Raw genomic sequence first — 17,625 nt, 5'->3', positions numbered from 1 at the left:
GCAATGAAATCATACTCTCGTTTGAAATTCTTGTGCACCATAAGTAGTAAATTATTTCAAGGCTGAACTATAAGATTTTATTATTCTGAATTTATTGTGAGTGATTGGAAGCAAACACTGTCTTTAGGTATTTTGGTAAATGGAATCCCAGTCTCCAGGGAATGAAAGGGGTGACTTAGTGTGCAGCACACAGTTGTCTGAAAATACATGTCACTTCTGTATTGTAGGACAGTTCCAATCACTCTGAAGTTGTTTACTGGATGATGTTTCTCTTAAATTTTAAAATTTTGATTGTCTGAATTGGTGTTTTTTTGGTGTGTCCATTGACAAGAGTTATCCAGAGTTAGTTACATTACAATGACAGAAGACTTTAAGATCATTCAGTTCAAACACCACTGCCATGAATGGGGATACCTTTCTCTAGGTATGCTCTGAGCAGCCTGGTCCAGCCTGGCCTTGAACACTTCCAGGGATGGGGCATCCCCATATTCTCTGGGCCTCACAGTAAAGTATTTCTTCCTTTTGTCGTCCTTATGAACTCCAGTGTAGGAGTTCAATGACGCATCTGTGGAAGGGTGGTTGACAATGTGGATTTGTGTTTCAAAACACAGCAGCACTTGGTCTAATGCCTGGACAGAGGAGGACACAGGCTGGTGTGCCGTTGGCTGCTGCTGGCTGTGCCGCACAGCCGCGTTCGTGTACAAGCATGCTGCACGCTGTGGCTGCACTGGCACCTGCCAGTTACCTGTGGCACAGGCACTGAAGAGGCAGCCAGTTCTGATTTAGGGGTTTCATGTTAGGAAGATGTTTCCATGTGAAACTCAGTGAACTCTCAGTGGAAACAACTGCCAAGAAGTAACCTCCAAGAAGCAATACAGTAAAACTTCTTGTTTCTGTTGTACCTCTTTGATATCTACAGAAGACATTTATATTTTGTCCATCAATGTTTCAGGGAGTATTCTCTTCAAGTGCATGTCTTTGGAAGCTGACAGAATGACAGAGCACCAGGAGAAAATACTGTCAGTTTTGGAGGAAAGGTTTCCAGATCTTCCCCCGCGAGAGGAAATTATCTCTGCTCTCCAGGAGACTCAGTTTAACACCCAAGGTCGTGCAACTTCCTTCCATTTTTCAGACATGTTACAAATTTATTTGTGTAATTGTATCAGAATACTGTTTTATTGTGTGTGGTGAAAATAGGCGCAGCATGCTGTCTTCATTGACTGTTAAAAGTTGTATATTAATTTTAAATTAAGCTCCTTACATTCTAAATCATGGAACTGGGATTTTTTTTGAGGAACTACTTAGCTCATAAATAATCTTGTATTGTTTTTACAGATAAAGTTAACAATTTATTTTACATATTGGTTTTACAAGTGTATGTTCATCAAGAATTTATGTTGATTCACATGGTTATAAAAAATGCGTCAGCCCATGGGAAGAAATTGTATTGCAATTGCCCATGTTGTGTAGAAGTAGATTTTGTGTTATGACCCAGATTTACTAAGGGCGGGTACATGTAAAGTCAATTTGACATCAGACTCAGATTGAGGAAGCAGCGGGAAAGTTGCAATTCTTTTCCTTTCTTCTGATTGAAATACTGAGTAGAAGTATTCAGTGATCTAAAGTGGCAATGTTTGAACCCAAAATCTAGTAGCAGGCTTTTGAAGAGATGCTGTGAAAGCTTGAAAAAAATGGTTGCAATAACTCTTACAATTTTTACTGGCGTTGGCTGCCAAGCTCTTACCAAAGAGTGAGTATTAAATTCCTAGGGTTATTTTCTTTTGGATGTATCAGGTAAGCACAGAGTCCATGCAGACTGAAGCTCGTTATTTGTTCTCTATCTGCCCATATGCAGAAAGTAGTCGTTGAAATTCAGACCATCAGCCTGAGACAGCTGCCCTGTCTGGTAGATAAGGGCAGAATTTGAGGTGCTGCTTCCTTTGCCTTTTCTTTCAGTGAAATTACAGGGTAATTTAGTTCAGGTGTATAAAGTTTCACATGAATTCTCTTCAGTTCCTTTACTCAATCAGTAGAATTCAGGAATGAACTGTATGCAGTCTGGATTGGAAATTAGTGGTGAAAGTGGCTTTTATGGGAGTCAGTTCTTAGTTCTGCCAGTTGCCAGGGAAAACAGTTTAGTACTGTTTCTCATTATGTTTTCTGTAATATCAAATGCAAAACTTGTACAAGTATATGTAGTGGGTGTAGTCTGCATGGTACTGGTTGCCAGTAATTTATGTATGTCACATGAGGCATGGGGAGGGCACTGTGATGCACTCTTCTTTTTTTTTTTGGCTTATAACTCCTGTTTTCTGTGTATTACAAGGCCCATATTTACTGTATATTCATATACATATATTGCATGTGGCATTTCTTTTAGTAGGATGCTGCTGAGTTTCAGGGGCCCCTTGAAGGATGTAACCTCTACTAAGTATTTTACCTAATATTCTCATTATTTAAGGCAATATTAGGACAATGCAGCCAAAATATTTCTCAGTTTCTGGCAGAAATCATCATTTATTGGCCTGAATTAATTTAAGGCACAATAGGTTGCAGCCCTCCAGAAAGTTTATAGGTTATATAAAAATTTTTTTAAATGACAGATGCGTAAATGTTCATCTTGTCGCTAGATTGGCTGCAGTAGCTGGACTCTATACAGGAACAGTAATGAAAGGATTAATTTCTTTGACTCAGATTGGTATTTGTTTCCCTCTTGAAAATAATTTGTACAAACACGTGGTGGATGTTAAACTGCTGTGCCTTGAAGGTTGGTAGGTGTTTTAGTTGTTGCCGTGCACTGACATAGGTGGCTTGCAGCATTCTTTACGTAGGCATTTGGCTGTCATGTCTGTGTTGCAATAATGTGATGTAATCATGTTCCTCTACATAATATGCATTTATTTTGAGAATCTTTGCAGCATTTTAGGCAAACACGTCCAATGAGGGAAACTTAGTCACTTGAATTTTCAATATAGTGGGCTTAAACATACCAATATGTCTGGTTGCAATTCCCGTTTCACACCATTATTTCTGCTGATAATGTTTCTATGGTACATAAACATATACTTAGTTCATGAATGATTTGAAGGAAATCAGAAAAACCCATTGGTGTTATCAATTCATGAAGAAGGTCAGAAAGGTTCATGAATGTCTGTGTTTACAGAATATCTTAAGTTCCTTGCTTTTGAATATTACATAAACACCATTGTAGTCCACAGGTGCTTTACAATATATTAATTATTTCAGAATTATTTCATATTAGGCAATTTCTGTGGCCTAATATGAAATCACAAATCATATTTGTGATTTCATATTAGGCCATAGAAATTGCCTAGCTATACATTTATCATCAGCTGGAATTAGGTTCACTTAAAAACTTCAGTGTTCACACAAGAACACAGGTGTTGCAGTAGACTTAATTCTTCATAGTTGTTGTTAGTGTGTATCCTCCGTTAAATCTCTTCCTTTCTTAAAAAAATCCCTCTAGAAACATTAAGCATTGAAATATTAATGTTACCTTTAATTTTCTCATATGACATCCTGAAATACAGAAAGAAGGTTCGGGATTAAGGTCTCAGCTGTGTTTTTAATTTATGCATCTGTCAGCTGTAGATAATTGTATATATGGAAATTTGTTTATTCTCTTAAACAGGTGTGAACCTTGAGGAGGTTATGCTCAAGGATCTCAAGGAGATTTCAGATGGAGAAATCAAAGTAGCGATTAGCACTGTGTACATGACACTGGAGGTAAGAGAAACTTGAAATATGTTTAACAGCCTTATTGCACATGGAGATAGTTCTTTTAAACAGAATATGAACAAGTTATTTTCCCAATATTTTTTCCAGTATGAGCAGAATTTTTAGTGATTTAGTTAACTTTGAGAGAACTATTGGCTATTTGTCATCTGACTTCCATTATTATGATATTATAATTATTCCCTACCTTTAGATTGTACTATGGTGTGTTAAAAACAATGGCATAAACAATTTGGACCCTTTGGGTGAATTGAAGGTGTGAGCTTTCTACCTTGATCTGAAGAGAGTTCATATTGCTGGATTTTATTTTAAAATATTATTTTAAGAATAAGAATGCTTAGATCACTAAACAATGACATGATTCTGTTATGACATGGTACTGTTATTTTTGATTGAAGTTTGCATACTGGCATATTGATTAGTAATAAAACCTAAGTGATCTGAAGAAAATATCAATAGCAAAAACATCTTTATATAGTATATGTTTGTAATTTCCAGTCTCTTCATTTTCATGAAAGTCACGTATAAATAAGTATTAGAAATGTAAAAGAAATTTCATCTACTTTTGCACTAAATCAAAACTTGTTTTTAATATGAAATGCTGAAAAAAAAAATCTCTTGAATAGTTCTTGTGTCGTATGTCCTAAGAGATTTCTTATAGTATATGTCTTGTGATGCATTTTACTAAAACTAAGATGCTTCTGTGGTTGAACAAGTTTTGGTTACAATCCAGCTAATAATTACCCATAGATTTCTGCTTGCATACTGAAATATAGAAAGCAAATTAGGTTGCAAAGCTTCAAGAAATGAAGTAGAATCTGTTAGTTTTCAATTAGTTGTTCCAATATTAAGCAATCTTTGCCATCACAACAACACTGCTTATGAACCATAATTTGATCCGAAAAATTAGGCTGAGGCTGGGTGGAAAGGGGATGGGGATAGAGTTTTGTAAGATAAATCCCCAAAAGAGAAAATGGGATCTTATAAAGTTCTTAATAAAATCCTCATCTTTTGGTTTACATCTTTCTCTTTTACTCAGTCAGTTTCAGTTAACAGTGGATGAAGCTAGGAGCTAGCTTTAGCATTACATTATCTTTTTGTTTATTTTGCATTAAATCATGTTGGATAACTGTGTAGAATACAGACCTTGTGCTCCCCAGGTTTAAGCTCCAGGTGAATCTGGTCTGACCTCTTCTTTGCAACTCTATATGCTCAAATTACTGTAACTCAGATCTTGTCTTCCTTTTGTTTGGATCTCACAATTCGGCTTTGTCAAGAGTAGGTGTTTCTAGTTCTCAGAGTAGGCAAATTTTCAGCCTTTTTTAGTGAAGTGTAACATTTGATGCTGACTTACCTGGGCAAAGAAGTGTTAAGATCTGGTGGTCAAGCAGTAAATGCTTCATAAATGTTTTTCTTACATAGCTAGGAGGGCAGAGGAAATTCATTTGCCTGTAAGAAAAAACTGAACAGATTTTACTGATTGATGATTTTTTGTCTCAGTCTGTGAAGTAATTTTATTACTAGTATTTCTGGTGGGATTTCTTTCTGGAAGTCACAGGTACCTTGCTTTGCTTTTTGCTCTATTGTTGTGTTGTGAATAGTTTCTGCCGTAGAGGACTAAGTTTTCAGGAGCAAAACTAATTTTTTCTTCCTAGGTATAATGTTTGTAAAATTATTGGGATGGAGATGTGTTTTGCATTTGCTACATTACTGCTGTTTGTTGAAATGAAAACACCCCAATTTTTGGTGCTTGGCCAGTAAAAGATGGTTTTTTACTCGGTTTTGTTAGCAATAGGGATCACATGTAGTTACTTCATCCAGTGTCAGAAGCACAATACATACAAGGAAATGAATGACAAAACCATCCAGATCTTTCTGTTCAGTTCAGAATTCTGTTATGAGCTCAGAATACACAGACTTTAATGAATTCACAATTTTCTCGGCAATGATAGTGGTAGTTTGTTGTTCATTAAAGTGCTCCACAGATGTTACCTGATTAAATACTAAGAAAACATGAGGCGCAGGCTTGGCAACAGGTGTTGAATCTCTGGTGTGTTTGTGGTTTTGCTTTTTCAGAAGTATCACAAGTCACTTTTTTTCCTTAATAATCAACAAATACGCAAGAGTATCTTCCATTAAAATGCTTTCTGTAGGGCAGTTGTTTTGTGTAAATGTGTTTAGGTTTCTTTAATGTGTTTAGGTTTCTCTAAAGGTGATTATCTCAACAAATGCAGCTTTGCATTTGTTGAGATAATCGCCTTTGGATCTGACTCTCCTGGATTCAGGTGGTATTGAAGCTGTAAATCAGACCTGTGTCAACAGTAACTGGATCTCAGAATGTATGCTGTTTGAATTTTACATATGTAACCACTTTGTTTTTGAAGAGAAGGACCAAATAAAAGTGGCACTGCCCAGATCACAGTTATTTTTGTAGCCTTTGCTGGAAAGTTTCTCCCAGTCACAATTATGATTACGCATAAGATATTGTAGCAAAATTCAGTGCATGTGTTGCAGTTAATTTCTGTTACATTTTGTTATACAGAGTATCTTTTGCTGCTTCTCTGCTGGAATTCTCTTGGAAATGAGATTTGTCTTCTCAGTGTGGCTTTCTGGGAAAGTAACATTATTCCTGGGAAATAAATATTTCTGTTGTAAAGCCAGCTCTGTTCTCTGCTTTTTTAAGTGTAGTGCACTGGGAGAATGATCCAGGTTTCATGAATGTTCAGTTCAGTTGAAATGGCTCATTATAAAATAGATTAATGATATGCTTGTTGGACTATGTCTTTTTCTGTTCTTCATGAAAATTCCTTCTAACTGCTCACAGAACTTGTGATGATAAAAAATGAATTACCACCTGAGGAAGCAGATCACTCAGTTGAAAACAAGTTCTGTGATTGTCTGCTACTGACTATGGCAGACAAGGGGGTGTTCTGAAGGTCTGTTGAGGTTCATGCCTCTGGCCATGGCATCCACATACTTCATAAGGACCGTTTCCAGGTAGTAGGGGTTGTGTGCCACTTGTAAAAGCTTAGAGAACATGTCAGAGCTGCACTCAAGGCTGCTGTCACCAATGTTGTTACCTCAAGAAAATGACCTGCACGTTCATGCTGCTGTGGAAAGCTTGACTGTCCTTAAGTAGCCTCCATAGTCCAGATGAGTTTGGGATAGTACCAATAGGAAGTTCTATCTCTTGTAACAACTTCCCCCATTGTGGCTTTATGCCTCAGAGGAACTTACAGTAGCAGTTCCAGCAACAGAAATTTAAGAAATGTAGAAGTGTTTGGGTGCACGGTGTATCATCTTCCTATGAAAAAATAGTCGTATCTTGGAGAAAGATTTTATTTTTAAAGCTATTTTGTAGTATTAGTAAGAAATGCCACTGTTTCATAATTTGGACAGTTTTATTTCTGCATTTTGAAAAGTGATGTTTTTAATATTTCTCTAAAGCAAATCAAGGACCTCTGTCTTAGCTGAAGCATGTCAAACAAGTGCTAGGTGGACCATTACACCTGAATAAGTGAGATTACAATATATATCTTTGAAGATTTGAACTTCTGTTGTCTGTCTATAATGATTATGTATATGTATTGTGTATTTGGGAACTTTTTTTCTCTTGGTATAAATATAAGCGTATTTTAAATGGCAGATTGGTCCATGAATTTGTTTTTAATGCAAAAGACAAAACAAGAAGCAAACCCCAAGTAAACATGTTAACATTTAATCTTCCAGTAATGGAATTGGAAACAAAAATCTCAGCAACTTACGATAGCAATGTGGTTCAAAAGTATTTTTCTGATGCCTGTTGTGAGAAGTTAGGATATGTAAAATAAATGATGTATAGAGCTGTAGGAATGCGACTTTTGCAGACTACCTTATGTCTAAGGAACATTAAACATAGAGTTCTCGTTTAGCAAATAAATAACCATTCATTTCAATGGCTGCATAGTCTGGACTTTTGTGCATATTTTTGTAAAGATGAGAAGAGGCCATTAGGGATTTAATATAAAATAAATCGCCACGGGGTCTTCTTGTAGTCCTAGTCTTTCTGCCACATGGTGTGTCACTAATGTGCATAAATGGGCTTAAATGAATTTGTTATCTGTATTACATTTGCAGTATGTATATATTTATATATTATTTTTTAATTGTGTTTAAAAATAAAACATTAAATACATCATTTCTGAGAGTTGAAAACATACCATTTGTAAATAAATCAACCTTAATTAAGGTCTTAAAATGTCAGTGTGTGATATCTGCCTTAGGAAAATTTATAACATATATAGTACATAAAGCTTAAACATACTTTCACTTGCTTTTTCAGAAATACTAAGAGGCTTAAGTCATAACCTCATATAACTGAGTAATGCAGCCACACGTGCATTAATGTAAATACCACACTCATGCTTAAACATCAGACTGCCGTCTTCTGGAGGACGATGGCTGTCCAGTTGATGCCTCAGGTCATCCAAAGTACCCCAGTTGTGACGAGTACAAACCAAGGTGTGGAGAGGTTAGGCAAGCTGAATTCTCTATAGTGACTTCTCTAAAGATACGAAAAGAATCTGGTGGGGAGAGCCGTTTAAGTGGTTGTTTTGAGTGGTTGCTGTTGCAGCCAACTGGGAAATAAGCCAGACCAGACTGAGCAGTGACAGCTGTTCCTTAGCTGCCTTCCAAGATAAGAACGAGACCTGGCACTTCATGTGCATTTATACAAATGTGCAGAGCCAGGAGAATAAACACTAGGAGCTCGACACCCAGTCCAAAAGTTAGGGTATCACAGGATTAACTAAAACATGATGGGACAACTCCCATGACTGGAGGAATATGACGGATGGCTATAGGCTGTTTTGTAAAGAGAGTCAGGGAAGAAGAGGAGGGGGACTGGTACTTTAAGTTAAGGAGAACCTCAGATGTACAGAAATCAGCTACAGTGACCATAGGAAGCCCTATCAAATGCCTCTGGGTCAAGGTTAAAAGGGTCATGGTTGTGCACTCTGAAGGTTAGCACTAAGGCAGAGGTTTTAGGTTTTAGAAGAGCAAGCTTCAGCTTGCTCAGATCTCAATTGAAAGGGAAGCTTCCGTGGAGAATAAAGGAGTTAGTGATTGCTGTGAGTTTTTGGAGGTAGCTCTCATGAAAACACAAAACCAGGTCATCTCCTTCAAAGGGAAAGGAAGTAGGTAGAACATGAGACCCTCTTGGTTTAACTGTGAGCTTCTGAGTCTGTTCAGGACCAAAAGAGAAGCACACCGAGATGGAGAGGGAGTTACAAATCTATTGAGAACCACAAGAGCATTGCCAGGGCATGAGATGCTGTTAGAAAAGCAAAGGCTCAGCTTGAGTTGAAAGAGATGTCAAAAACTACAAGAAGGGGGTCTTTGAGTATATAAACGACAAGGAGAAACAGAAGGGCACTGCTGGCCCAGTGTTAAATGGGAGAAGTGAATTAGTCACTAACAGCACTGAGAAGGCAGAAGTTCTCAGCACTTCCTTGACCTCTGTTGTCACCAGCTCAGCTGGACCCTAGACGCTGGAAGCAAAAATCCGTGTTGATGCAAACAAGACCCACTGCCAGTGAAGAAAAGATTTCTGTGTGGGCTATTACAGGAAGTTGGCTCCTGCAAATTGATAGGACCTTACAATGTCCACCCAAGAGTGTTGGAGAGCTGGCTGGAGTCATTGTGAGGCTGTTCTCCATAATCCTGGAGAAATTGTGGAGATCAGGAGACATCCCAGAAGACTGGAAAAAGGCTAATGTCACCCCCATCTGCAAGAGATGCTTAAAAGAGAACCCAAGAAATTATAGGCCTTAGAAAAGTTATGACACAAACCCTTCTGGTAAAATTCACTTCAAGTCAGATGAACGAGCTGATTGGGAAATGCCAGCGGAGGTTCACCAAGGCCGAACTGTTCTTGACAAACCTGATTGCCTTCCTGGGCAAAGTAACCTGCTTGGTTGATGGGGGAAAGCAGTGGACGTTGTCTGCCTGTGTTTCTCCAAGGCTTTCTCCAAGGTCTCCCACAGCTTTCTGGTGAAGTTGTGTAACAAGTCTGCTGGACAACTTCCTGTGCAGCTGTTGTGTAACAGTCTGGACAAGCTGCCCGTGCAGTGGGTGGGGAACAGACCCACAGGCAGCGCCCAGAGTGCTCCTTTTCCAGCTGGGAACTGGCACAAGTGGGGTCCCCCAGGGATTGGTGTTGGGCCCAGTGCTGATTCATGTCTTCATATGTGATCATGCAGAGCACTTGAAATCACTCAGGGATCAAGTGAGCACTTTGCAAGGGAGAGCCATGCTGCAGGAAAACCTGGAAGGTTTAGGCTGGAGAGTGGGCAAAGAAGAACCTTCCGAAGTTTAGCAAGGACAAGTGAAAGGTCTTTCACCTGGGAAAACAAATCCAGGAGGGCAGCACAGGCTGGGAGCACAAGCTGAGGAGCAATTCTGTGGGAAGGGACCAGGGAGTCCCAGTGAGCAAAAAGCTCAGTAAGAGTGAGGAGTTGCTGCTGGAGCAAAGGAGCCCAGTGAGGTCTTGGGCTGCATCAACAGGGGCATCAGCAGCAGAGATGATCCCATTCTTGTCAGTGTTTGTCAGGCCACACCTGGAATACTGTTGTCTGTTTTGGTTTCTGCTGTACAAAAAAGATACAAATGGGCTGGGGAGGGTGGAGAGGAGGGCCACAGAGACGATCAGAGGGCTGAGAAGCCTGACACATTAGGAAACAATGCTTAGGTGAGACCTTGACACCTGGTTCTGGTATTTAAAGAGTGGCTACAAAAAAGACAGAGACTCTGTTTTTAGGAGTCACATGGAGAAATTGAAGGATAATGCATACAAGTTACTCCTAAAGAGATTCTGATTACACACAAGAGAAAAAAAAATTTTTCACAATTATAACAATCAGTCATTGGAATAATCTCCAGAGAAGTGGTGTATTCCTCAACATTAAGCACTTTAAGGTTCATCTGGGCAGGGGGTTGGACCACATTGTCAAGAGTGCTTTTGACAAACAAGTTTGGACTATGTCATCCTTGTGATTTCGTCTACCTGTTATTCTGTGATTCAAAAGAGTGCTTCCTAATTAAGTATGTGAAATCAAATGGCAGCAAAAATGACATTACAGGAATTAGTAGGATTGCTTATAGTTTTCATATCAGATTCCTTTCAGAAGGTGTGATACAAGCTAACATTCCCCCAGTCAATGAGATGCTTCTGCTTGAAGTCGTGTAGGATGTTATTATGGTTTCTTGTGATATGAGAAAAATGTGAGCTTGTAAAACTAGCTAAGACCATTGTATTTATGAATCTTCTCAAATCAGCATGTACTGATTTATTCAACTGTCATTTTCGCAAGTTGTATTTGATTATTTTATTCTATAGTACTGTCATAACTGATAGTAAGCCAGATGCATGATTTTTTGTACTCGCAGTATCGCTTTAAAAATGTGCAACGTAAACAGTGGAATCACTGCAAGGTGCGCAATGGCATGTTTTTAGGATTTCATTTTTATTTCACTGTGTGAATAAATTGGGTAGATGTCATTGGTTATAATTAGTGTGGAATCTGATCTAATTTGGTCCAAGTTATCATTTACAATTTTGCCTTTAATGGCTTAGTTCATTCTTGTTTCAAAAGTTAATAAACAAAGTAAAATAGCTATGAAAATTATCAAAGGAATGAGTAGAAACAATTACTAACATTACAGTAAAAATGTGCTCGTGCTCATAAGCACATTGTTCAAAAAGATAAATTGTTTTCTTTTATAATTTATGAAATGTGTTTAAATAAATGAAGGTATTTTCTTTATGAAATACAGTGTAAAATATGCACTGTCTTTCAGCTAAGTAAAATGCTATAATCTTCCGTATCATTATTGGCCTGTATTTCTGACTTATACAAAGCTGACTAATTTATCATTTGTATACTCTTCTAGTTCTTGTCAGTAGCACTCAGCTTAGCTGCTTATGGGGCATAGACATTGACAGCGGGAGGTGCTGTTTTGAGAAACGTTCAGCATAAAGAGTTGTTTCTATGAAATTTAATGCACTTAAAAAAAAATTCAGTGTAAAACCTAGCGTAAACATTTAATATTTTAAAATCTGGCTGTAATGCATAAGAATATAATAACTGATAATAGTTAGGGATGACAATAGGAATATTACAGAAATTATATTTTCTCCTATTTAGTTTTTGTTTTTTCTTTGCTATTTTATGGGAAACAAATCAATTAAAATGTTGGACTGTTGATTCAACATTGCAGTGTAGCTCTAGCTGTAAATAAAAGGACATTTTGAGTTTGCTAGTGTTTGTGTTCCAGTACTACAGAAGCCAGCAATTCTGTGGATAAGATGTGGAGGGAGATACAGTCTATTTCTAAACAAATCATCTGCTTGGTGACTGCTTTCTGTTTTTAACTTAAAAATCTTAAAATCCCTCCACTTCTAAAATAATGTAAGGTTTATTTAGAATAGTGATATTTTGATGCAGAAATTCCATGAAGTTTGTCTTGAAATACTACTTTTGTTCCATTTGGCAAAGCATGTCCTAAAACATCTTCTGAACTGTAATATAAAGGGATGCCTAATACTTGTAAACATTACAATAACCTATGTTTTTATCATGCACCACTGAATTTTATGCCTTCTACTACATATCAGAAGCCCAGACCTGAAACTGTTGGATGTTTTAGGATGTAGGAACATTTTTGAATTTTGAATTAGGCAGATCGAGTGCTCTGAAAGGTTTTTATGATGCACATGTGTTCTTTGTTTAGTTGATGATGGGAAAGATCCTTTTCTTCACTCTGTAACTGGGTACACTCTCAGGACTTGAAGTCAAGTGTTTCGTTTAACCAGAAACTTCAGGGTTTATTTAATTCTGTGTGCTTTTTGTATTTTTTATTTATGATACAGAGATTTTAAAAATTACAATATAATTCAGGTTAAAAGCCTTCAGCTCTTATTTGAATTTTCAGATTTTCAAATTAGCTGAGAATACTAATTCTACTAAAGCCTTCAGCCCTTATTTGAATATTCAGATTTTCAAATTAGCTGAGAATACTAATTGTACTAAAGACTAGTAGACTAAAGTCCTTTCTTTCTTGGAGACATATAACATTTTCTCAGAAGGATCACCACTTCTATATTCAGAATTATTCACAGCTTCTATGTGTCTCCACCCAAATGTAGTTTCATCATAAAGCCACTGCAAGAATGGTATTCCCTAGAAAATGTAATTTCTTCTGCAACTTCATAGTGGCATTGTTTGGATACATTAAATACTTTGTGTATTTAAATCAGTACATGTTAAGTCTGACCTGCAGGCTCTTTGAGCCAGAAGAACCAACATTCAGAACTCCTGTGTATGTTGTGAGACTGCAACATCTTACTTTCTTTTTTTTCCATATAGACTTGATAAAGACTAAAATGAAAATTCCTTCAGGGTAATCTTGCATTGCTTTCATGATAAAGACATTTATTATTTTCTCCATAAGAAATTTTGTGCATGAACATACACTTTTTGTCCTGAAATTGCTGCATTTCTGAAATGAAACAATATCTTTAAGCAAAGTTGCTTAGTACAGATTGAATTTAATTACAGAAAGAAAGAAAAAATGTAGGAAGGTCTACATTTCTTGTTTTTCTGGCTGGGTTTTTTGTTTTGTCTTAATTACTTTTTCAGTAGAATAAATCTCAGTATTTTGGGTTTTGTAACTTTCTACTTACTTGTGATTTGTGGTTAATTAAAAAAAAATGATCCTTTGACCAGAAATTCAGGGATGGAGAGATCTTCATTTCTCACAGTAACATAATTTTTGGGTTGTTGTACAAAGCCAGATAGTTTTTGTTACTGTTCATACTGAAAAAAAAAAAAAAGACAAGCTGCAAGCAGAACAGGGTACCTTATTCAGCTGTGATCATGTAGATCTCGGTGTGTCTGAATTTCTTATGCCTATTGGGTGTCTGCCTTCCGGAATTCTTACTTCTAAACAGAATACAAACACCACAGCCCTTAGACTGGTGAGGAAGAACCTGTTGAGGCCACCGAGTTTATGCCAGAGCACAACAGTAGCAGCTGTTTATTTTATCTTCCCCAATTATGAAAAAAATCACAGTTTTTGCATTAAAGCTATTATACAACCTTTTCACACTTCAGGAGGATGAGTTTTCTCAGTTCAGTGAGAAAGAATTAACATGTCTGAATACGAGCCACTTTGTTCTGTGGCTCATGTCAGACAGGATTATAGAGTTGGGAGTAAAACGAAGCAGAGTACCTGATAAGTTATCAATTTTAATTTTTGGGTGATTTTTCTTCCTTCTTTACATGAGCAACTAAAACTCAAAAGTCTCTCCTTCCCTGGATGCTACCTTTACGAACAAAATGGATCAGTTGGTATCTGTTAAAGGTTCTGGCACTTTCTACAGAAGGATAAATGTCACTGGTAGATATATTGTAACTTGGCTGCATATTATCCTTCCCATCTTGCTCCCATTGTTGCCTTAGTCACATTCTCAGAGGAATTTTATAAAACTTGATTTTCTCTCCATCCTTTTTGGGGGTCACAGGGGAGAAGGGAAGGGAAGACCTAGACTTACAGGAAAAGAAAGGTAAGAGTGAACAAGGTCCACAAGGAATGATTGAACAATGAATCATCTGCATTCCATTCTTCATTATTTTCCCCACAGCAAGATTGCCAGAGAGATATGGTCAGCAATCCGTGCCTGAATTCCACATGCAGAACTTGACTGTTTTTAGGTTTCATGGATGACAGCCCTCTGTGCATGCTTATTTCCTCGTCAGTGTTTGTCACAGTCTAGTAAGGAAAAAAGTTGAAATAGATTAATTTTGTACCTTAAATGGAAACTGTTAGGTCAGCTCTACAGTTGGTAGAACACCATGGACTGAGACTAGTTCTAGATTGTTTCATTGGAAGAAAAATTTGAGGATGAGTTTGAATAAATGGCAACTGTACAACCAAAAACCTCTGTAATTGTATTTGAGAACCAAAAATCTTAACTGAACACTGATTTAAGGGTAATTCTTTTCATATTTCATTTCATATTCTTCTGAAATATATTTGTTTTGGTCTAAAAGGTATGTTACTGTGTTCTTTCTAATATAAACAGTGTTATCTGGGTTGCTTCTGAACATTTTCTAATAAAGAAGACTTTCTAAATAAACAGGCTTGATGTAATTCAGATATAAAATAGTGATTTTCCTTTCACATCTCTCAGTTGAGTATTTGCCATATGGGTTGCTCAGCATTACACTCTCAGCAGGTCTAATTTATGGTAAACACACAGTGAGTGAACAGAAAAAAAGGCAATGAAAATATTCATATTTTCCCATCATTCCATTTTTTTGAAACTGAAATCAGCTTATTCAGGTTCAGCCCATATAGCTGTGGTACTTAGTTGAGTATGTGTGTATTTCCCACTCTCCTGGGAGTTTGTGAAGACTGAAATGCTGCACTTTTCTTGCCATGAGACTCATTTGCTGGAGCTTGCATGGCAATGTGTAAATTATCCCTTCCTCACTCTGGTCTGGCGTGCTGCCAGCTGCCCCAGGGCTGTGCTTTCTCCGTGAAGGGCAGTTGGTGGAAAACATTGCTTTTCTTGCTTTGGTGTGGGGTGCTTTAGCTTTGCCCTGCACCTCTGCAAGAGGATCACCAGTTAAATGAATGTGTTCATCTTCTGGGCCACTGCTAGGATTCGGTTCAGACACAGAAGGAGGTACAAAATAAATAAAAAATGGTATGTTTTTTTCTCGGCCACAGCTATAGAAATATGTAGCATCAATATTTTGAAAGCCTCCAATCTCCAGTGAGCTCCTGGGGCTTTCTCTTAGTACTGTGTACATACTTTCTTTCTCGGTGTGGGTTCTCTTCTTCTCTAGGGACTTCACTGCAATAACTGTCCTTCAAGGACTCTTTAGAGCTTGGTCCACCCTAGGCCCTGTATGTAGCAGCAACCCAAGTGACCACTCTTCAGTCACTGCTTCCAGCCCAAAGAAAGAGTTTTTTCCCCACAGGTGGGTCTGCATTGCTATATTAAAAAATACCCCCAAAAAATCTGTTTTAAATTTGGAGCAGGCATATCTGAGCAAAAGAAACTCAGTAGCATAAATGGATTTGTCCCAATAATAGAAATGGCTGCCATTATGCATTTCTAATTGTAATTGGTGATAGGACAAGGGGAAATGGCTTCAAGCTAAAAGAGAGTAGATTTAGGTTAGATACTATGAAGAAATTCTTTCCTTTGAAGGTGATGAGGCACTGGAACAGGTTGCTTGTGGAAGTCATGCATGTCCCATCTCTAGAAGTGTTCAAGGGCAGTTTGGATGAGGCTGAGCAACCTGGTCTAGTGAAATGTGTTCCTGCCCATGGCAGGTAGCTTGGAACTAGATGATTTTTAAGATCCTTTCCAACCCAGGCCATTCTTGATTCTGTGATAATTCAGAACTGTTCATGATTTTGATCTAGAAAAATGTGCATTGAACATTGAATAATCATGGTACAATTTCCTTTAGGCAACATTTTTCCCATGTGTTCAAGATAAAATAGTTAGTTTGCACCATCTGGGGGTATTTCGGTCAAATAAATGCAAAACTCTAAAACACTATAGCAGCATCCAGTGAAAGAGTTTTGCATTTATTTGTCTAAGCACAGTCACCACAGATTGTTGGTGTGATCCAGGTTGTGTATTTGGCTTGTGTATTAGTGTGTGCAGTTATATTTGATTTCCCCTTGTTCCTTCTTATGGATAGGAGTTAATTGGAATGACAGGTTTTGTTTTTCTGTTTGTTTTGGGTATTTTGTACTGTTCTAGTGTGCTGAGTCTTGTTGGTCTTCTCCGCAAACTAATCTATAAATACTGATACCTGAATAAATAGAAAGCATTGGTTGTTTTATCATCTATTATGAATTTTTCCTTCATGTATATAATATGTATCATTAGCATAATTGCTTATAGTGTTTCAGTCAGTTACACAGATCCTCTGAGGTAATGGAATTTTTTTTTTGGGTATAAACAATATTTACTCAGAAGCCGAGCCTCAGCCTCTCTTACTGTGGACTTGGAGTACTAGCAGTGTGACTGTTAAACTCAAAGTAAGGTTTTAAAGATGCCCAGGTGAACAGTAAGTACTAATAACAGTAAGTACTAGTACAGAAAGTACTAATTTCACTACTTATGCATTTAAATTTCTACATGTATCAGCTGAAGTCTGGAGCCACTGGTACTCAGGACTCTGGATTTTATGCCTTAAAACTATTTTAGAACAATGTTCATTTATTTCCCTGTGTCAACTGGCAGTAGGTGGGAGGTTAAAGTTAATTAAGTGATGAGTGATCCTTCATGTACTGTATACTCAGTCATCATGAACTCACATTCTGAGCACATTTAAAGTTACATATAATTTGGCTGTATTTTTTAATCCACATTAAAGACTAAGAAAACAAGCATGGTTTTAAATGGCCCTCTGCGCTGTCAGTGATTACCTGTGCTTGATGTCACTGTCCTTCACAAAATGTGATAATAATGTTAGCTGAAAGCATAAGAACCAAGTTTGACTCCACAGAAGCAGCTGGAAATGAATAACCACGTGCTTAAATCTCCTAGGAACACACTGTTTGGCATATACTGCTGAAAGTTCCTCATACTAAGTAGTGACATACTTACGTTGTATCTCAGCTGGTGTGCATGAGGGAATATTCATTTCTCAGTGGTAACATGGAATTTGATTTTAGAAAATGTTTTGATATACGTTTAATGGATTGAAACACTTTGAAGAAAACATACATTTCTGGTCTTAATCTACTTCAAAGGGGGTTTATAGTTCTGATGCCAGGCTTTTCTCATGTTTTATGTATAGA

The 17,625-nt window shown here is 37.4% G+C and overlaps 1 protein-coding gene across 5 annotated transcripts in view; it reads left to right on the top strand.

Moving 5' to 3' along the window:
• The window catches only part of PRUNE2 (prune homolog 2 with BCH domain), a 128,566-nt gene that overhangs the window by 33,974 nt on the left and 76,967 nt on the right, over nucleotides 1-17,625 (top strand). For all 5 annotated transcript variants that reach the window (XM_064735199.1, XM_064735198.1, XM_064735196.1 and 2 more), the window contains exons 5-6: nucleotides 953-1,105; nucleotides 3,653-3,747. In XM_064735199.1, coding sequence (XP_064591269.1) covers nucleotides 953-1,105; nucleotides 3,653-3,747 — 248 coding nt within the window. The remainder of the gene's footprint in view (nucleotides 1-952; nucleotides 1,106-3,652; nucleotides 3,748-17,625) is intronic.

This window comes from Zonotrichia leucophrys, chromosome Z (genome assembly GCF_028769735.1).
Source record: "Zonotrichia leucophrys gambelii isolate GWCS_2022_RI chromosome Z, RI_Zleu_2.0, whole genome shotgun sequence".
In the NCBI taxonomy this organism is placed as follows: domain Eukaryota; kingdom Metazoa; phylum Chordata; class Aves; order Passeriformes; family Passerellidae; genus Zonotrichia; species Zonotrichia leucophrys.
This window is presented reverse-complemented; position numbering and strand designations above follow the sequence as displayed.